Source organism: Mycteria americana, chromosome 1, assembly GCF_035582795.1.
Source record: "Mycteria americana isolate JAX WOST 10 ecotype Jacksonville Zoo and Gardens chromosome 1, USCA_MyAme_1.0, whole genome shotgun sequence".
NCBI classification, from domain to species: Eukaryota; Metazoa; Chordata; class Aves; order Ciconiiformes; family Ciconiidae; genus Mycteria; species Mycteria americana.
This window is the reverse complement of record NC_134365.1, coordinates 222,472,383-222,493,408: the sequence shown is the minus strand read 5'-3', so window position 1 is coordinate 222,493,408 and position 21,026 is coordinate 222,472,383. Positions and strand designations below refer to the sequence as shown.

General features: G+C 51.1%; 3 protein-coding genes across 3 annotated transcripts; all 3 read left to right on the top strand.

The window, feature by feature from the left end:
• Positions 1-4,092: 4,092 nt before the first annotated feature.
• Positions 4,093-5,106, top strand: LOC142405065 (olfactory receptor 52K2-like). The gene has a single exon (XM_075492054.1). It carries the CDS (start codon positions 4,093-4,095, stop codon positions 5,104-5,106), a length of 1,014 nt encoding a protein of 337 aa, XP_075348169.1.
• Positions 5,107-12,409: 7,303 nt separating this feature from the next.
• LOC142405064 (olfactory receptor 52I2-like) lies at positions 12,410-13,357 on the top strand. The gene has a single exon (XM_075492053.1). The coding sequence runs from the start codon at positions 12,410-12,412 to the stop codon at positions 13,355-13,357; it is 948 nt and encodes a 315-aa protein (XP_075348168.1).
• Positions 13,358-18,171: 4,814 nt separating this feature from the next.
• Positions 18,172-19,764, top strand: LOC142409920 (olfactory receptor 52K2-like). The gene is made up of 2 exons (XM_075501718.1): positions 18,172-19,213; positions 19,652-19,764. Exons 1-2 carry the CDS (start codon positions 18,172-18,174, stop codon positions 19,762-19,764), a joined length of 1,155 nt encoding a protein of 384 aa, XP_075357833.1.
• Positions 19,765-21,026: the final 1,262 nt, after the last annotated feature.

Sequence of the window (21,026 nt, the reverse complement as noted above, 5' to 3'; positions counted from 1 at the left end):
GGCGTGCTGCACTGCACGAGGGTGATACATCCCTCCTTCCCCTGAACTAACGCTCAGGCGCAGCGTTGTGCTAGGGAGAGCAGGAATTGTTTGCAATGGGGTGTGAAAAGCAGCTGGAGAGTGCAAATTGCACCAGCCTCCTTTGCTTTATGCGGATCTCCTTATGCAAAGGACAGGGCCATAAACTAAAAAAACAGCCCGCGGGTCTGCTGCAGGAGGGTCACCTCTGAGCACTGGGGGCGAGGAGCAGGAGCGTGGATTAAAGCAGGGGAGCAGAGAACAGGGACCAAGCACCTCTTGCTCTCCTCGGCAAACCTGTACCTGATTTTAACTGTGATGAAAATTCATCTCCTAACACCACACGCTGACTTACCATCCCAGCTCTCCTTGTACCTTCACCCCATGGAAATCAGGGCACAGGAATTCCCTGAGTCTGGTCTCTAAAGGAAGCCCAGGGTCCTGCATGTATCCTGCACCGAGCTAGAGAGGACAGGGGAGGGTTACAAAGAGCTGTGGTGACCGCCAAACCCAAGCTGGTGGGTATAAACTCAATTCTTTCAGTGTCTCCTGACACTGCTGCCTTTGGGTGCCTTCTGGGTTACACGGTCGTATCCCCCCACCCCACCACTGCCTTCGGCAACAGTACAATCTACACAACGCCCAACAACTAAAATACAGCGCAGATCCTCCCGTCAGACTCACAGATCGGACTCTTCCAACCCGAGTCTCGTAGTCCTGGTCCCAGTTGGGGCTGGAAAGTGCCCGTGCTAGGTGCACTGCCTGGAGCCTGCCAGGCTGCAGATTTATTCTCCAGCTGCAGGCTCTGCCTCCCCTGCCATTGCCTGATGCTGCCCAGGGAGGATGCACTGCTCCCAGTACCGCCCAACCTTCCCCGTCCCTGGGGACACCCAGCCAAGCTTGGTGCAGGTCTTCTCATCCCCTGCAGGGAAGCACACCACTGCTTCCAGCAGCCCTTCCACCACACAGTGCCAACCCGCTTTGGTCAGGGGGTTTTCAATGGCAAACCCTGGCTTTGCAGAAGGAGACTCAGACAAAATTAGTCTCAATTAGGTCAAAGTGGCCAGAATTGGTCTGACACATGATTTCTGTCTAGCTGTGCTCCTTCTGCTGTTGCCTTAGAGGATGCAAAGCGCAAGTGTGGGACAGGACACCCCTCCCCTGACTTGCAGCCTCTGACAGGAGGGAGACAGCCAGGAGCTCCGTTTCATGCTCACACAGACCATGGAAGGAAACCCAGACCTCATTTGCATCTGGAAAGATTCAGCGTCCCAAAAAGAGGGAGCTGGCAATGCCGAGCTCAGGGACCTGTGTTCGGAAGGCTGCAGGGTCAAAGGATGAGGAAGAGTCCAAGCTACTGCAAGGGCTGTAAGCACTATAGGGGATTGGCGACAATATCTTCTCAATTAAACAAACTGAATTAGGAGGTCAGTCAGTAAACGAGCAAGTCAGCTGCACACGTGCGTGTGTGTGAGCCATGAGACAGACACACCAGGGATTCCTCTCAGCAAACTTATAAATGCTTCCACCGCTAAAAGCTCAGAGAAGCTGGGTCAGAGAAGCAGGCAACGTGCTTGGTGGAGGCAGGGCTGGCCAGCATCGCTCCCCCAGGGGCTGGGTGAGTTGGGTACCCCTGCTGGTTTATCTGGACGAATCTGCAGCAGCAAGCCAGGTAGGTCAGCCATCGGTGCACGGATTTGAAATAGAAGCGGCACAAGAGGATTTGCTGCTGCAGTCTTTTCTTTATAAACTTGAAAAATATATCTATTAAAAAAGAGGGGAAAAAAAGGAAAAAAGAAAAAAAAAGAAAAGAGTCTGGAAAAGGCCCCAAGACCCTCTCCAGTCCTGTGCTTCTTGACCACATTCTCTACAAAAAAAAGCACTATGAGTTTTGAAAAAAATCTTAGGCAACTTTGGCTTCTCGCAACAGAAAATTCTCAGACCAGCTTGCACATTGTCATCTCAGGGAGTTTGCTTTACAACTGAATAAATTTAAGGGTAGACTTTATCTGCAGGCATATAGCTTTTATTCTCCTCCATTCTGTTTGCTTGCTTTCAGGAATGGGAATGTGTGGGCGAGGGGAATCGGGGGGGGAATGTGCGTGTTTGGTTTTTGAAGGTGTTTCTGCAGTCACTCCACGGAACACCTTTGGAAGTCTTTCAGAACAGGTACGAACAAAACCTGATCCGATCTGGCACCCTTGCCAATAGAAGGTGGCTGTACCAGGGTCATCCCTAACAGATTTTTGTCCTGCTTGGTCTTCTGCAAAAGTGGAGTACCAGTCTCCTTGGGCACTGCAGCTCTATTTTCATCAGTGCATTGATATCTTTACCGTCAGAGAAATTCTCTTTAAGCCTAGACTGAATTTCCCCTACTCTTTCTGGGATTTAGACCCTGACTTGACCTTTCAGAGGACATGTGGGACAATTATTCCTTTCCACTTCACTGTAGCCTTTAACATGTTTCAAGGCTCTTCTCAAGACCATTCACCAGCTGAGCCAGTCCCCTCAGCTCTCCAGCTTAACTTCATCCTTATTTCCAAACTCCCTCTAGTTTGCCATTATTTTCCATAACGTGCCTGCCACGATGCACTCCCATCTGCAGACCTCCAGCTCAGTCCTTTGCCCCTGCCCTTCACATTCATCCTACCTGAGGGTGTTCCACTGAACAAGACATTCTGGGAGTATGATTTGCTCAGAAACTTACTTTAATCTGCTAACATGTTTTATAAATGACAAGAAAGAAAGCAATGAGATTTGCCTGGTAAGATCTACCCTTGATAATGTGATGCTTTGTGGACATATCACACTCTGCCTGCAAGGTCCTGCTGGAAAACAGCAATTAATCTGGCTGAGAGATGGGTTGCATCCCTGGGAAACAGAAACCCCAGTGCCTCTCCTTCCCAAGGTGAAGGTGATGTGGGCAACTGGACCTCAAAAGCGTGGGAGTATTGAAACCACGTGTAAAGTGGAGCTCTTCAAAGAGTGGTCTTGGGCAAACTGGTGCACCATCCAGGTCCCCTTTGTGAGACCTCGTCTGTGTGACTCTAACCAGGCATGGCCAAGAAAGATGCTTTAAAGGAAGGTGTGAAGAGGAAAACTGCTTGTGCGACGAGGAGCAGAGTTCTGGTCTTGTGAAAGAGGACAAAGGAGCAGAGGGTCTTTTGCTTAGCAAACGTTAGGCTGGGTTGTGTGGCTTTATAGACACGCTGGGGTGCAAATGCCAGGAAGGGAAAAGCGTAATCAGATTTAATTTCAGAGGTGATAGAAACTGGACGGGAACACACTGAGAGAGGAGAGTAGAGGTAATTTCCCAGGTGTTGGAGCAGGGTGGAGGGTTGGAGCTGTCTTCCAGCAGATGCATGAAAGCAAAAAATCCTAGGACGCTGACTATCAGTTTTCCTGGGTAAGATAAGCTGTCACATCTAAAGCAGCAGGCATTCGGCTCTATGATCCAGAAAGTCCTTTTCAGCTCCATCTTTCTAGATACAGAGCAAGACAAATTGGAGATGAAGATGGGAAACCAAATAGTCGGTGCTGATCGAGGGGTTAAAAATTCTCCTGCAGGTCTGGAATAAAACTTCCATCATGTGAGGTTAACTTACTTCCATGTCTCATGGTGGCGTGTGGAGGAAGAACAAGGATTTGACTAACTCTTCTCTGCCTGTTTTGACATAGGAACTATGGGTCCTCAAATGATACTAGCAAATGTCAGGCTCACAAGAAAGGGAAGGGGTTATTTCTCAGAAGGTGCTGTTAGTTTGTGAAACTCCTTGCTAAAAGACAGTGTGGGTGCTAAAACTGCACAGAAGAGGCTAGACGGGTTTCTGGGGAAACCACAGATGGAAAAACCACATCCAGTCCTTGGAAGTCCTTGAGCTTCAAATTGTTTGAAGCTGGGAAAGCACACAGGAGAAGTATCACGGTATGTTTCCTTTCTCTTATTCTTCCCTAAGGGCCTGCTTTTGATGCTGGACATAGGATCTGAGGCTGCATGGACCTTTGGTGTGACCCAGGGTATGGCTGTCCTTGTGTGCCTGGGCTCTCCTCACTCAGGTTCCTGCAGTGACCATCATGCCCCACTCGCGTCCCACCAACACCACGCTGTCGGAGCTGCACCTGACGGGCATCCCGGGGCTGCAGCACCTGCACCACTGGATCTCCATCCCCTTCTGCATCATGTACCTCATCACGCTGGCTGGGAACAGCACCCTCCTGTGCATGATAAAGGCTGATCCCAGCCTGCACCTGCCCATGTTCCTCTTCCTGTCCATGCTGGCTGTCATTGACCTGGTGATGTCCACCTCCATCACCCCCAAAATGCTGGGCATCTTCTGGTTTCACTCCACAGCCATCAGCCTGGATGCTTGTCTTACCCAGATGTACTTTGTTCACGCTTTCTCCGTGATGGAGTCGGGGGTGCTGGTGGCCATGGCCTTTGACCGCTATGTGGCCATTTGCAATCCACTGCGGTACTTGTCCATCCTGACCAGCCCCGTTGTGGCTGCCATCGGCTTGGCTACCTTGCTCAGGGCTGTGGTTTTCATGAGCCCCCTCACCTTCCAGATTAGCCGCCTGCCTCTCTGCAGCCCGGCAGTCATGGACCACTCGTACTGCGAGCACATGGCCGTGCTCAAACTGGCCTGCGGGGACGCTACCTTCAGCAACACCTACAGCCTCTCTGTCTCCACCTACGTGGGCAGCTTCGACTCGCTGCTCATCACCCTCTCATACGTGCTCATCCTTCGAGCTGTGCTCAGCCTCTCCTCCCCACAAGCCCGCAAAAAAGCCTTCAGCACCTGTGGCTCACACCTCTGTGTCATGGCCCTCTTCTACATCCCTGGGCTGCTCTCCATGTACATGGAGAGGTACCACCAGGAGCTCCCACCCCACGTTCAGGTCCTGTTGGCTGATCTCTACCTCCTCATCCCACCGGCATTCAACCCCCTGATCTACGGTATCAGGACAAAGCAGCTTCGTGATGGAGCACGCAGGGTGATCTCCCGGAGGAGACCCATGGCAGGAGGGATTGGGCCTGGCATTCAGGGCACAGGGCTGGGACTCGTGAAGTCAAAGTCCGGTCCCTAGAATGGCCAAAACCTCTGCTGGACCTTGCTGTGGCTCTCAGTGTACGTTCAGAGACGCAGGTGCCCCAGGAAATGTTGGCACCCACTGAAGTCAGGTCAGCACCGAGGGCTTCAGCTGGTTGTTCTCCTGCCTGTCCCTTGCACGAGGCAGTGACATTGGCACAGCACCTCTGGGTGGTCCAGCTCCCTCAGATCTCCCAACATAAATATGGTTGCAGCTACCACCTAACCTTGTTCTGGCAAAATGACCTAGTGCAGCTGAACCACAGAAAAGAGCTGCTTCCTTAACATATCACTTTATGTGCAGCGGAGCCATGCCAAGAGACGTAAGGGACATGGGGTCACAGGACCATGGGATAACTCAGGCTGCAAGGGACCTCAGGAGGTCTCTAGTCCATCCTCCTGCTCAAAGCAGGGTCACCGACGAGGTCTGACCAGGTTGCTGAGAACATCCCCTCCCTCTCGGTGAAGGTCTGTCAGCCCTGGGGAGCAGGTACCCACACACAGCCACCGCCGTCCTGAATACGCAAACACAGCGCACACTTTATCTCTCTCTCACCAAAATAAATCACCTGAAAAGCTCTCTGACTCTCCCCTGCCTCTGTTCTCCACCCCTACGGCGGGGCTACACCAGAGCATCAATTCAGTAGCATCCAGTTGTCATCTCCTTGATGACTTCTTCATGCTCTAACAGGCAAAGCGGCCCCAGTGGAAGGGGCAGTCGGTCCCTCTGCGCAGGAGAAGTGCCATGGAGGCCAGCGCAGACAGCGGAGGTGCCCGCTGGTCTCTGGGCATCGCTGTACTTCTGCCCTGCACAGGGACGGAGGGGTCTTGCGTTGCTCCACCAGCCCTCTCCATGCACCATGGAGCTGGGATAGAGTTAATTTCCTTCATAGTAGTTTGTATGATGATGTTTTGGATTTGTGATGAAAGCACAAATGGGTCTGGCTGGGATGGAGTTAATTTTCCCCACAGCAGCCCTCACAGTGCTGTGCTGTGTATGGTAGCCAGAAAGGTGTGGATAACACACCCGTATTTTGGCTACTGCCGAGCAGTGCTCGCACAGCATCAGGGCTGTCTCTCCAACATTTCCCCCTCACCCAGAAGGCTGGAAGTGGGCAAGGTCTTGGGAGGGGACGTAGCCAGGACTGCTGACCTAAACTGGCCAAAGGGATGTTCCAGACCGTATGACATCACGCTTAGCAATAAAAACTGGGGGCGGGAGGTTTGCCAGCGCTGCCATTGCTCAGGGACTGGCTGGGCATCGGTCGGCTGGTGGTGAGCAAGCGGGGATTTTTACATCACTTGTTTTTCTGGGTTTTGTTTCTCTTTGTTGTTGTTGGTTCTGGGTTTTTTTTCTTTTCTTTTCTTTTTTATTATTAAACTGTCTTTACCTCAACCCATGAGTTTTCGCACTTTTACTCTTCTGATTCTCTCCCGCATCCCACTGTGGGGAGGAGTAAGCGAGTGGCTGTGTGGTGCTCAGCTGCCTACCAGGGTTAAACCACAACAACCATGGATGCCATGCTCCCGCAGGGATCTGCAGCAGGAACCTGTCTGCCAGGTGACGAGGCTATTGGGTTGTGTGATTAAAAGTTCACCTCCATAAACCCCGAAGGAGCAGAGAAACATGGCAGGAGGGGAACCCCAATATCCCCCTCAAAGCCAGCAGAGCCCCCCGCCCGGCTGCTCCCCAGGCTGTCCCAGGTGTGAGACCTCCAAGTTGGTCAATGGCAGTGGGTCTCCCTCCTTTCAAACTGACATGGGGTACTGCCGAGGGGGTGGGGGGACAATCAGTATGGGATGCCAGGAAGAGCTCTTTGGGACTGTGTGGCACTCAGACATGGGATGTTTAGAGGACAAACCAAAGGCTGGCAATGGGAGGGATAAGGGGGAGTGGGGGCAAGCAAGTGTGGGAAAACAGAGGCATAAGGGGATGAAAGGGTCCAGTCACATGTAAACATGGTCTTGGTCAACATGCCTGCCTGTCCATGCCTGGTGCCTGATCAGCGCAGTCTGTCCTGTCTTCTCACTGAACTCCATTTCTAACATCCCTGGGCGAGGGTCCCCTAATCCGCGTGCACGCCTGAGCACGGAGGGCTGAGCACCAGCTGCTGGAGTGGGGACCATGGACCACAGGGGCCCATGAGCCCGGGGTGCCAGCACCTGGAGAGGCTGGGGTGCAGACATGTGGGGTGGGCACGCACATCAGTGTGCAATCACCAGCAAACATCAAGCAGGACCAGCCAGCGAGTAGGCTGAGATTTGGGAACCAGGTATCAGCGAGGCTGTGAGTCTGGGCTGGACGCTGGAGAGACCGGAGGGTTTAATTGCTACTGGAGGGACCAGAGGGGTCCAAGCTACTGCAGAGACCATGGGGTTGGCTACTGGTGATGCCATAGGACTCAGCCTGCTACTGGAGAGAGCCGTTTGCACGTGTGTGTGTATGTGCATGAGGCAACTGGGGAGACCAGGGACCCAGGACCATCTACTGGGTAGACTGAGTGTCTAAGTTCAGCTACTAGAGGGATCCATACTGTGTGTGTATGTGTGTGTGTGTATATATATATATATATATATATATATATATACACACACACACAATTTCCTCTAAAAGCTTTCATACTAATCACCCAGAGCGGACAACAGGATCGGGCTATTGACGCTGTTCGTGTTTGTGTGTGCATTTTCAGCCTGTGTTAACCTGTGTGCCTGACTGGTCTCCACTGGCAAACAACCTGGGGCAGGGTCTGTGTTTGCATCCTGTGGTCCAGATCAGCAGCCAGGAATCTCCTGGGGTGCAAAAGCAATAAACACGCTGGCACGTATGACATGACAGGCTCCAAAGTGTGTGAGAAGCATGGGGGAACCTCCCTTGGGAAGAAAGTCTTGCTTTGGGTGTACTGAAACTTCCTGATCTGCCATTGAGACGTACCAACCAGAGAAGTGAACTCCAAGCAAAACAGCCTAAATATAAGGGCTTTTCTTGAAAGCCTGCTCCCTACCTGCAGTCTAACACTGTGTCCCTGCCCCGCTGCATGACACGACCACTGAAGACATTCCCTCTGCTTGACAGGACACAGTGCCATTTTGTGTGTCTGGCAAGGAGAAACTGCAAGGCATCATCGCCATCCAGCACGCAGAGATCCCTGCAAGATGGAGGGGAAGGTGCATTTCTGGCCGGCTGGGTTTGTTCAGGTATGGAGAAGACATGGGTCCCTGTAGGGAGGAGAAAGCCAAGAAGAAAATGTGCATAAGACCATGCCAGTAGAGATAATATTGAGTCCACGTGGAGCTGGAGATGGTAGAAATGCCCTGTCTTGAATAGGATCTCAGCTGTAGCTCTTACGGGCTGCTTTGAGGTAGAAGCTCTGACAGACTGAAGCATCCCAAATGTCAGGGTTGATGCACCCATCCTACATCAGGTCTGTGCCTCCCAGACCACGCATGGGGACAGGCAGTCCCAGACATGCTCCCAGGCTCTCCAGGGCAGCCGGCCGGCTGGAGTAGAGTTCATCGGACAAGACAGCTCTCATGGGGACCGCTCAAGGAAACGGAGATGCACTGGAGGCTGCATCTCCATCTCACACCCTGAGTGTACATGCATATTCCTCTGGGAAAGTGCCGAGTCGGAGACAGGACACAGGGGCTGTGAAGAAAGTGCTCCTAAGGCAGGGAATGCATCTGCAGAACAAAATCCCTGCTTTAGGAAAACCTCCCCTTTCTGACAAAATCTCTAGGAATGACATTCCCTGCACATCACAAATGACTGTGTCTTCATCTCCTCCCCCATCTCACACGTCCCTCCTTGCTGAGCCCCTGTGCTGTTCACCGAGATTTTAGGGGAGCAGGAAGCATCGGGAGAGGAGACAGAAGAGACAGGACAAGGCAGAAGAGGGTCTCAGGGGGACAGAGCTGGGATGGAAGCTCTCTGGGGCAGCCCCACCTCTCCCCTCAGTGCTGTGCTTGTATGGCCCTGACACAGCCCAGTCACCGCAAGAACATAAGTGTACCTGCTTGCCTTATACCAGGTAGGATAACTTTATATGGATGACAGGAAAATAACGGACGAGCTCCACTTCAGAATGGCATTCCTCTTGTACTGCATTTCTGCTCACACATAGGTTCACATCTGCACTTCCCCCAGAATATTTTTTTGGAAAATAAGCTGAAAAATTAGGGAAAATTAGGGATTTCTTCCCTAATGAGCTGGCATTCTGCTAATGGTCCTTAAAGGCAGGCCTTACCCCTGCTGGGGGCTTGCCATCATGTGTGGTTTCCTCATGCATGATCAGTAGGCATCGTCCCTCGCCTACGTACTGCGTGATGCAGCCAAGGCTCAGGACCCGTTGTGAGATCCCCCCCCCCCCGCATTGATTCTTGCACAAACTCTTTTCAGGGATTCAACAGACGTAGAAGTTTGCTGTAACGGTTCTGAGTGGAGAGAAGAGTGGAAACCCAGAGTTTCCGAACCATCTTGCTCTCTCTGGCAAAACCAAAGGGATTTTTCTCCACTTCAGATGGACTGCTTAGTTTACATTTTGTGCATTGGTCTCATGGGCACCCGGCAGGCTCTGGAGACCTCCATAACCCCGAGACCCCAAAGGTATGACACTACGAGGGAGAGCTAATGAAAGAAGCTGAAGCAGTCTTGAAAATTTCTGTCTCCTCACAGAACAGACAACCTAATCCCTGTGTCCTCCATCTGCTGTCCCTTAGGGGATTTCCAGAGGACGGATTAATACCCCAGAGTTGCTGCACTGAGAGATACGCAGAGATGTACTGCTGCAGCCCTCCAGGTGACAGTTCTACAGGTGAGACAGATACCTGTGCTTACCCTTCTCGGCAGACCGGGATCTAGGCTTTGCTTAGGCTGCAAAGCTCTTCTGTGCCATGGTTTTCCATCTCCCAGGACCAGAAGTCCCTGTGATCAGGGTGCTCGATAGGACAAGAGGAAATGGCCTCAAGTTGCGCCAGGGGAGGTTTAGACTGGATATTAGGAAATTTTTCTTCACCGAGAGGGTTATCAAGCATTGGAACAGGCTGCCCAGGGAAGTGGTGGAGTCGCCATCCCTGGAGGTATTTAAAGGACGTTTGGATGAGGTGCTCAGGGACATGGTGTAGTGGTGGTTTTGGCAGTGTTAGGTTTATGGTTGGACTCGATGATCTTAAAGGTCTTTTCCAACCTATATGATTCTGTGATTCTGTGATTCAGTACTGCAATACTGATAACAATATTGTGCCAGGCCCTGGCTGTGGAAGAGAGCTTCTGGAAGCAAATATACTCTTGCCTTGGCAGCTGGGGATGCAGCTGTGGATTCAGGCACACGTAAGTGCCTGGAGGTAGGTGTCCACACACGCTTGTGTGCATGAGTGCTTGGTGTCTAAGCACTGAGTGCAGCCAGCGGAGGTCCAGCCCCTACGGTCAGTGGATCCTGGAGAGCAACTCAGCTCACCCTGGGGCAGACCCCTACATTTAGGGAGTCAGTTATTCTGTAGGCTCCATGCTCGAGCTCTTCTCTGACTGCAACAGGGTCTCAGACCCTCAGAGTGTCATTCCACTGCCCCTTACTTGGATGTCTGCAGCCACTTGAGATGCCCCCAGGTACACAAGGCATCCGTGTGGGAGAGGCAGACCATCACCCAGGGTTTGCAGGGACCTGCACCCTGCTGGGTGTAAAGGAAGTAGAGGCCAAGTGGGACACACGGGGGGTCTCAGGTGGCTCTAGGCACCTGTGTTTAGGCAGCTGAACCATGCCCCGAGTCTTTGCGGAGGGACCCTCACGTAGACCCTGAGATCTGATGAGTTAGACTGAGCCTTGCACCATCCCAGGGTGCCCAGCTCTGTTTCGCAGCAGGGGCTGGTCCGTCTGTGGGGCTGTCCGTCTGGCAGTACGTGGGGCTGCTCAGGAGCGTGGGGCTGTGAAAGCAGCCACGGGTCAACCTCGCTGCTCAAACCTGGCGTCACACCCCTCTGGTTACCAGGGTGCAGAGGGTCAGCGCGGTGCAATTACGTGCAGTAATTAAAAAGGCATTTTGATCCTGTTTCAGCCTCTCAAACGTCCTGATTCGCAGACGTTTAGGCCAGAAGGTAAGCGCTTCTGTCCTGACCGCTCTTTTCAGCCAGCAGCTCCTGCAGCAACCCCAAACCTGGGGCTAAGCCATAGTTCAAATGGAGGGTTCAAAGCCTACAAAAGTCCGCTCTCTATTTTAAAACTTCAAATGCTGCGTTTCCTTAGTTGTCTCCCAAAATCTCCTTTATTTCTATTCTGAACTTATCTAGCTTCTGCTTCTCACTGCTGCCACACTGGCCACGTCTAATGTTAAATTTTGGCCTAAATGATCCTGTAACGGGGCTGTACACAGGTGAATTTTACTCCGTGTTGTCACTAGCTTGGGTATTGTCAGCCATGAGCCACCCTACAGCTTGCTGCTGGCTAAAAAGCTACCGGTGGATGATCTTCCAGGCAATTTCTTTTAACAGGCAGGGATCTGGTGCGGTCATCACCTGCCTGGTCTTTGCCACCGTGTGGGGAGAAGCAGCAGAAGCAGTAGCAAAGTTTTGGCACAAATGAATGTGTAGATCCTGCCCACCGTACTCAGACTTTTCTTCTTGTCTCTCCAGGCTCGTTCTCTGGAGTTTCTGTATTACCTTCAAGCTTCTCCCATCAGAATAAAACCTCAGAAATTAATCTTTTCCTCTGACTACCACCTAGTTTTGCAGGCTTCTCTCACGGGTGAATGGCAGAATGAAGACAGAGCAGCAAAAGGCATTTTCATGATCACGCTTAATGTCCCAGAGCACTTTCTGAGACCGCCTTTTGCCCTACAAATTTGGAGGAACTTCCTATGTTGGGCCCATTGCAGGGAAGCCAGGGCTGCTCAGGCAAAAGCGCTGTCTGAGGGGAGCTGCATGCTGATCTTTTTCTCTCCTCTTGCAGCTTATTTCAAGGTATCAGCTGAGCGGTGGTGAGCAACCAACAAAGAAATAAGCCTTTCACAGGCAACAAACTGCGGAAGTCCCTTGGTTACTCCTGGTGGCACAACATGAAACATGAACTTCTTCACCTTATAGGAACTTTCAAGCCACGACAGCACCATTTATTCAGCATTTCTGACCCATTCCCCCTAGCCGGTCATGTTATGCTGTAGTGCTCCCGTCTCACACGTTGTAATAATGATGTGGATTCCTGATCTGGCTCTTGCACTGACGTGGAGTCCCCACCTTATCCCCCTTAGTTCTGGACATCTCAGGGCTCAAAACTGGGCTCCTCTTTTTAAGCACAGAAGCAAGATTCTCCTGCATGGCTTCTGACCCCTTCAGCCACCCCAACAGCAGCTCCTCCTCTTTCATCCTTGTGGGTGTCCCCAGCCTGAAGGCTTTCCCCACCGGCCTGGGCATCCTTTTCTGCTCAGGCTATATCATCGCCTTGGTAGGAAATGGTGTAGTTTTGCTTGTCATTGGGCTGGACAACTCCCTGCGTGACCCCATCCATTGCTTCCTGGGCATGCTGGCGATCATCGATGTGGTGATGGTGACATCCATCGTCCCCAAGATGCTGAGCGTGTTATGGCTGAACTCTACGGAGATTGGTTACATGGCCTGCTTTGTTCAGATGTTCTTTGTTCACTCCACAACATCAGAGGAGTCGGGAGTGCTCCTGGCCATGGCTGTTGACCGCTACGTTGCAATTTGTCACCCCCTCAGGTACCAAGCCATCTTGAATCGCCAAACAATTGCCCAAATAGGCCTGGCCATTGTGGTGAGAGCTCTCCTTTTCATGGTCCCCTTGACAGGGATGGTGACAAACCTCCCCTATTGCCGTTCCCGTGTGGTTCCCCATTCGTACTGCGAGCACATGGCCGTGGCAAAGCTGGCGTGCGCAGACCCCAGACCCAGCGGGCTTTACAGTGTGGCTGGGTCCTCTCTTATAGTAGGGATGGACATGGCTTTCATTGCTGTGTCCTATGGGATGATCCTTAAAACTGTCCTGGGGAAGAAATCGTGCCGGAAGGCCTTCAGCACCTGCGGGTGTCACATCTGCGTGATGCTGCTGTATTACGTCCCTGGGATCGTCTCCATATACACACAGCAGTTCGGCAGCGGCATATCCGTGCATGCACAGGTTCTGCTGGCTGATCTCTACCTGACCCTCCCCACCATGCTGAACCCCATCGTTTACAGCATGAGGACCAAGCAGATCCGTCAGGCAGTGCTCAAAATGCTGTTTTCCAGGAAGGTTCATGCCTGACACAGTAGTCAACGGTTTTCCAGGTGTATTCATCTAAGCACGAATTTCATTCCCGTTGAATGCACACAGTGAACGGAAGCAATGAGAGGCGGGGGGACCCGTTGGCTTAAATGACCACGAGACACTGCTCTGTGATGAGGGTTACCTGGGACTGGGATGATTAGCAAATACCAGAGTCCTATTTCCCTTCCTTCTTTCCAGGTGCTACAGAGAAGTAAGCAGCCACCTTTGAGTTTTGAGATGTTCCCGGTGCCGTGAACATCCCTGTGATAATTTAAAGTAACATTTCAGGGCTTCGGGTATATTTGTATAAATACACAGGTTCTATTCCAAATGGGGAAGTGTCTTCTATGTTGTCATCTTTAGTCCCTGCTGGACTGTCAGGGCTTGCAACAGGAGACTGTCACATATTGCGGGTGCTTGGCAGGCGCTTTGTGGTGTTTATCTGACTTCCTGCTGCACTGTGCCTTGACACCTTGAAAAAAACAGTGGACAGAATGTTTCTGCTATCCTGAATTTGCATTTTTTGCTATACTGAATTTGCACGTTTCAGCCTTATGCTGCCTGGGGCTTGGGGAGGGGGTCTGGTGGGGGCGAGGACAGCCCGTGGCATGGCCCCTTGCACTGAGAGCCAGGAGAGGCTTCCAGCTACTCTGTTCAGCAGAGCCAGAAATGAAACTGCACTCGCGTCGCTCCAGGCAGAAACACAAAGAAGGTCTTTCATTCTGCTGGAGACGACTTGCGCAGCCGATTCCTGTCTCCCTTGGCCATCTCCTAGCACCTGATTTGTAAAAGACATCAGATGAGAGAGATCTGACTTGGGACTACAAGGCTGTTACCATCCAGCCCCCTCACTGAGGTTATTACAAAAGATGCCTGGAGGGGACTTGTGCTCCTGGGAACCTCCATCCAGGAGGAGACGCCCAGCAGCGTTGCCTGGGGTGATTTATGCAGAGCCCTGCAGCTCTGCCCTCGCGCACAGGAGACGTTTCTTGGCATGAGCGTCCCCGAGGGTGGCAGCTCTCTGCAAGGAGAGAACAAGGTGGGTGGCTGTTCGGGGGGACTGGCACGAGTCCGGGCACGGCAGGCTGCTCCAGGTGCCGAAGGACGGGAGGCTGGTGGGAGTTCAGCATCTGGCCTGTAGGCATTCTCAACGTGAGTCCGTTAGGAAAAAAGGCAATTGCTGGAAAATTTGTTTTAAAAGTAGTTTTTCAAGATTTTAAAGTTTCTTATTAAATGAAACTGCAGACCCAAGGCTCCAGAATCCTGATTTTTTAACTATTTTTTTAGGTAAAAATAGGACTTGGGTTTAAAAAAGTAAACAAACAAATACCAAACCTTTTAACCAAAACCAGAATTTTTTTGCTGCAAAAGAGTCGGCTTGTTTCTGCTTGTATAAATTAATCAATAATTAGCTAAATACACATTTTCTGTAAGACAAACTAGATTTTCAACCACGGATAATGTCCTTAATCCCTTGCACACAACAGCAGCTATGTGAATAGAAAGCTATGGGCACGCAGCTGGGGGTTCTTGCCAACAGGCAGAATTTGGTGGAATAGGCTGGACTATGTCCCACGTGGTGCAGCTCGCCTGGCGTCGGGTGGAGAGGTGAGGGAGGCAGGCAGCCCCCTGGCCCAAGATCCCACCCGACCCCGCTGACCCAGGATCCCGACCCAGCTGGGGGACAAAGCATGATTTGGGGAAGTACCCTGCATCCATGGTACAATTTGTGGAGGAGGAGCGAGCGCTCCAGGCGCAGACACCAGACCAGTTACACACCCGGGGCACGGCCTGGAGCTGGAGCTTTGCCTGTGACGTGACGGGTGTCCTAAACATCGTGCTAGCAGCCCGGCCAGGCAGCACTCACCTTTGTGCCCCGTCCTGAAATAACCTTGTTTTATCTCCATGGGAGGGTATGTTTGAATCATGCACTGTGCTGCAGCGGGCAATGCCCCGCTGCCACCAAGGTGCCTGTGATGAGAAGGAAAGGGTTGCAAGGGTTGAGGCTCAAGGGGAGCTTGAGGAGGGTTGCAAGGGAGAGCTCAGTCTGGAAGATGTGACAGAGCAGACATAAAATGTCACAGGAGAGCACAGGGACCGTTCCTTCAATCAAAGGGTTCTGCATCCAGCACTAATTAACTGTGAGGAGTAAAGAGGAATTAAACTACAGGAGAAAAACATTGGTGGTACCTAGGAACCAGTGGTGGTGATCTCAGCGCGTTTCAGCCTGCAGTACTGATTTTTCATTAAAGTTCCGTTTTCCCAAAGCCGAGGGAACTTAAAGGCAGAGGGAATTTAGACAAGGAAACTGCAGAGTAAGTTAGGACATGTTTTGACCCAGTTCAGGTGCTGGCCAAGCCTGCTCCCCTGCATGCCTGCAGAGAAGGACAGCGGTGGTCAGGAAAGTGGATGGAGCACTGAGAGCTGCAGCTAAAGCACCATGGACGAAGTGAAACGGGGAGCTGGTCAGGACCTGATGGGAGTTAGAAGCTGTTAAGTAAAGAAATCAGATAAAAGCAGACGAAGGCATCTGCCCCCCTGCATGGAGAAGAGAGGTCCATGTCTACCTGAGAGAAAGGCAATCAGAGAACTTTATTTTTTTTATGTAATTTAATTGATTGGTAGCTGAGAAGGATGTTAAACAGCTTCTGCTAAGAACAGAAAACAAATTACAGCAGCAGGTCTAGGTAATTTGCACGAGGGAAAAAGCATCTCTGAGTTGGCCAAGGAGGTCTTTGGCCTGTTCTGCCAAACTTTTATGAGTCCTGGCATGCTGCGGTGACTGCAGACGCTTCCTCGGGCCATTACTTTAGTGAGAAAGTACAATGATGTGATTAGCTGCAGATTGCTTAGCCTGACGTCAATGCCCAGCAGAATGCCCAAGAAGTTAACAGGAGATTTGGTCAATAAAGAATTAAAGGATTGGAATCAAATTAAATTATGGCAATCAACATGGCTTTGCAGGAAACAGCTCTTGTCAAACCAACCTGATTTCATTTTCTGATGAGATAGCAAGTTAATCAACGTGTGTGTGTGTTTGAGTACAGTACACAGAGTTATCTAAAAGAAATATGCTTCCACCACGCTGCTTTCAGGTGAGGAGCTGACACAATGCAACATCTGTGAAGCATCAGCAAAGTGGATGAAGAACTGGATGATTAAGAGACCTCAAAATGAAGCTGTCAGAGCCATCATCACAAAAAGCTTGTGTTTCTGCAGGGATGCCACAGTGGCTGGCTCTAGACTAGAAGTTATTCTGCATGACTTTCATCAGTTGTCCCAAAGTCAGCACAAATTGTGTCTCAAATAACGCTGGGGAAAGGCAAGTCACGCAGAGCGGTCTAGAGAGACGGGCAGACTTGGTGGTTCAAAGGAACTGCCTGCGATAAGCTAAATAGCAGGGTAAGGAGGGTAGGGCAGGTTCTCAGAGCAGAGCACCGTATCATGGAGAACAGAGGCTCTGGAAAGCAGCTGACAGCACACTGAGAGGGTAACACTGGGACCCAAAGGGCTAGTGCCATCTCGGATGCATAAGAGGGAAATGGAAGAGGTTATATTTTTTCAACACAGATGCTGAAATCTTGGAGATGTGAAAAAAACCCCTCCCAGTAAGACAGATAGTGGAACAGGTGAGTGGAGATGAGAAACTTGCGGTGCTCTAGGTCTTCAGTTTGTCAAGAATAACTCCTTGGTGATGGGAAGTCCATACCTTCATGCAATGGAGGTACTCTGCATACTCTGCTCTCTGGCCAAGCACAGGAAGGTAGAGGAGGATGCTGTGGCTGGGAGGAGTAGACATGCAACATCAAATGGGAAGAAAAGCGCGTGGTTACAACCATGAGGCTGATTAGCACTTGAGGCAAAAATCAAGGGATGGGGGTTCTCCACAAGCCTGCACTAGCGCAATGTCTTCCAGGAACGCATGCTTTAGCAAATCCCATGTTATTGGGCTCCAGAGAGGAAAAAAATGGGTGTAACTCCACTGTTTTTGTGCATTCTGCATTAGTTTGGCCTTCACTTCCACGGGTGGATGAGTGTGGAGGAGGGGTAGTACCATTTTAATTGTACCCTCCTCGACTGCGGCTAGCAGCTAGAGGCTGTCGATGATGCTTGTGTCCCCTTAGTGTCGGGTGACAGCTTGGAGCATCATTTTTCTGGCTGCAGTTTTCTCAGCCCAGTTTCACCATGGACATGTTGTCTAGGTGCAGCTTCTGCATGACCCAAAGCAGCAACAGGATGGAACTTGTGTGACCTGGACCCATACGCCCAGTCCTCTCTCGGAGCAGGGCGTACGGAGGGAGGACTTGCTTGCAAGTCCTTGCAGCAAGTCCTTCAGCCCTGCCGTTGCACCGCTCATGAAGGCTGGGCAAGGGCCAAAGAGCCTGGGGTCATTATGCCTCACTCCTGCCCACTGATAGTGGCAATAGCGGCTGGAAGCCATGACAGGGCAGGACACCGTGGTGCCAGCCTTTAGACAGACACGCATACAGCAAAAGCTAGGGGTAACTCAGAGGGGCTGGAAGGAGAAGCAGAAGGGAAGGTGGCCCCGTGTGAGGAATAGGACAGCCAGGACTCTCCAGTGATGTGTCCTCTGGAAAGCGCTGACCACAGCATCAGTTTAAAAGCCTGACTGCAGACAACAGGTTCTGAAAGTTTTTCCCCAAATAAATGCAACAAAATTGTGTGATGCTTGAAAACTGCAGTGTGCACAGTTTTATGATCAAACAGATGGCAGCCAAATCCCAACCTTTCTGTCGCTGTTACAGGGAACTAGAGTCGGGAACAAAGATATGGCTTGGCCCACCTGTGCCATGTCAACCGCCAACCGATCCAACACCAACTCTTCGTCTTTTCTCCTGACGGGCATCCCTGGCCTGGAAGCTCTCCACGTGTGGTTTTCCATCCCATTCTGCTTTACATACATCATGACCTTGCTGGGAAATAGCATGGTCCTTCTTGCTGTGAGGCTGAACAAAAGCCTCCATGAGCCTATGTACTATTTCATTTCCATGTTGGCTGTCATTGACCTCATCTTCTCAACTGCTGTAGTTCCCAAAATGCTGGGTGTATTCTGGTTGGACTCAAGGGAGATTGGTTTTGAGGCCTGCTTCATCCAGATGTTCTTCATCCACACATTCACTGCAGTGGAGTCAGGGGTGCTCCTGGCAATGTCCTTTGACCGGTACATAGCCATCTGCAACCCCCTGAGATATACCACCATCCTAACGAGCTCAAGGACCATCCAGATGGGACTGCTGTCTCTGGCCAGGGGAGCTGGTGTCATGACACCTTTAATGTGCCTCCTCACCAGCTTACCCTACTGCAAAACCAGAGTCATCCCTCATTCCTACTGCGAGCACATGGCCGTGGTGGAGCTGGCCTGTACCGACCCGTCTGTCAGCGATCTCTACAGCCTCATCGTGGCAACGCTATTGGTGGGGACAGACTCTGTCTTCATCACCTTCTCCTATGGTATGATCCTCAGGTCTGTGATGAGGCTGCCATCCCAAGAGGCACGTCTCAAGGCCCTCAGGACCTGCGGGTCCCATGTTTCCATCATCCTGCTGTTTTACATAGGTGGCCTACTCTCCATGTACCTGCAGATGTTCTCTTTTGGCTTGGCACCTCATGTCCAAGTCCTGGTGGCTGATTTCTATTTGACAGTCCCTCCCATGCTCAACCCCCTCATTTACGGCATAAAGATGAAGCAGATCCAGGAAGGGATCTTGAAACTATTGGGCAGTTGGCAGGACTCAGTATCTCACAAGCTGATAAAGACAGGCCAGATGCTGAGAGAGAGGGAGGCACTGTCAGAAAATAATTTATCCCATCCTAGAATAGGTGTGAAGTCAGGTGCAATGAATTATCCCCCGGAAATGTCTACCTCTCTCCAGAGACTAGAAAGGGAACCTAGACCAGGTGCCCTACTGCTGACACGGCAATAGTTTATTCACCTGAAACCAATGGGCCAGTCCTGATGGGTGCTGGGCAACTGTCTCTTTGGCCAGTGCACTCATGTTTTCCAAGATATCGCTTGGACATTACATCGTGGTAGCTCTCTGATATCACTAGCAGCGTTTCAGCCCCTGTGGCACATGGCTGAGGTGCCCCGCAGACCAAGGTGCATCAGCCAGAGAGGACAGCTCGGTCCACCAAGCACCAGCGAGAAGACACCACAGTGCTCAGTGCCTCAGGTCCCATGTGGAGGGGAGAAGAGGATGCTCTGACCCCTTCCCTGCTCACGAGGGATGGGAATGGCTCCCCCTGTGTCTCCTCCACCTGTCCATGCAGGAGATGTCTGCTCTTCACTTCTAATCAGAAGTCAGACCAGTGTATCTGAGAAATGTTGTGGCTACCAGGATCTCCAGGGAGAGGAGTCTGCTTTAATCAAAGGCTACAGTTAGACATTCACTGCAGCAGCCTCGGGCATCACCTCCCGCACCTCTTCGTGCATTTCCACTGTAAACTCTGACCGGGACCACATGCACGTCGATGCAAAGGCAACATGGTACGGTGAAGTGTTGCAAGTCCTCCCACAGGTGTTTGCAAATCCAGCAAAGCCAATGCAAGGAACCGTGAGCCGACCAAGTGCCAGCGCTGCAGGAATCAGTCGGAAAGGAGGAATCCAGGATGGGGACGGTTCTCTGCGTAGAAGCAATTGCTGCTGTGTACACTGAGCTCAGAAAATCACTCAGAAATCTAAAGCGAAAGCTGTTTCCTATTCCTGACATAACCTACGGTTATAGGTGCCAGGACTGACTGATCACAGATCACTGTAGGACATAGTTACTTCATAATTCTGAAAAGAGTGAATGCAGATGTATCACCCACTTTGGAGAGACGATGGTCTACTCAAGAAGTAGGGAAAAGAAAATATTTCCTGTAAAATGTGATGCATCCATCCATCTTTGCTTCCTTCCTTCCTCCCTTTCTAGATCATCCAAATCTCTCTTAAAACTGACATAAATCGTCAGAGTCCCACTGACATGCATCAGCTGGAAAACTTCGAAGAATCATAGAATATCTCAAGTTGGAAGGGACCCATAAGGATCAGCGAGTCCAACTCCCTGCTCCTCGCAGGACTGCCTAAAACTAAACCGTATGACTAAGAGCATCGTCCAGATGTTCCTTGAATTCTGACAGGCTATTGTATATTGTGTATATAACTTGTATATCAATCTTGGCTATGAAAGTTTAGGTTAGACGTGTTTAAAGAAGTCTACCAGGAAGGTGTTCAGCACTTGAACAGGTTGCTTGGAAAGGAGGCGATCCACCACTCGAGAACCTTAGACAAGCATCTTGCTGGTCCTGCTGCAGGCAGAAGAAAGGGCCAGGCGACCTCCCCAGGCCCTCTGGCATTGTGCACTGACAGAAGGGGACAGAGCACAGGGTGCTCTCAGCTTGTAGGAAAAAGCTTCCATATACGTTCTTGCAAACTCTGGTTATGTTTCTCATCGCTTCCTCAGTCAGCAAGGCAAACGGAGGGTTTATCACCGCTCAGGACAGCACCGCTGTCAGTGATGACGTCGTACAACGTGCTCTCTGCCATCAATGCCTTAAGAGACGCTTCTGCTTCACTGAACGCTGCCAGAGATGAGTGCATGACTCTGGACAGGGGGACTGCCAGAGAGCAAAGCACTAAAAATTAAATGTGATCTTTTCTGTC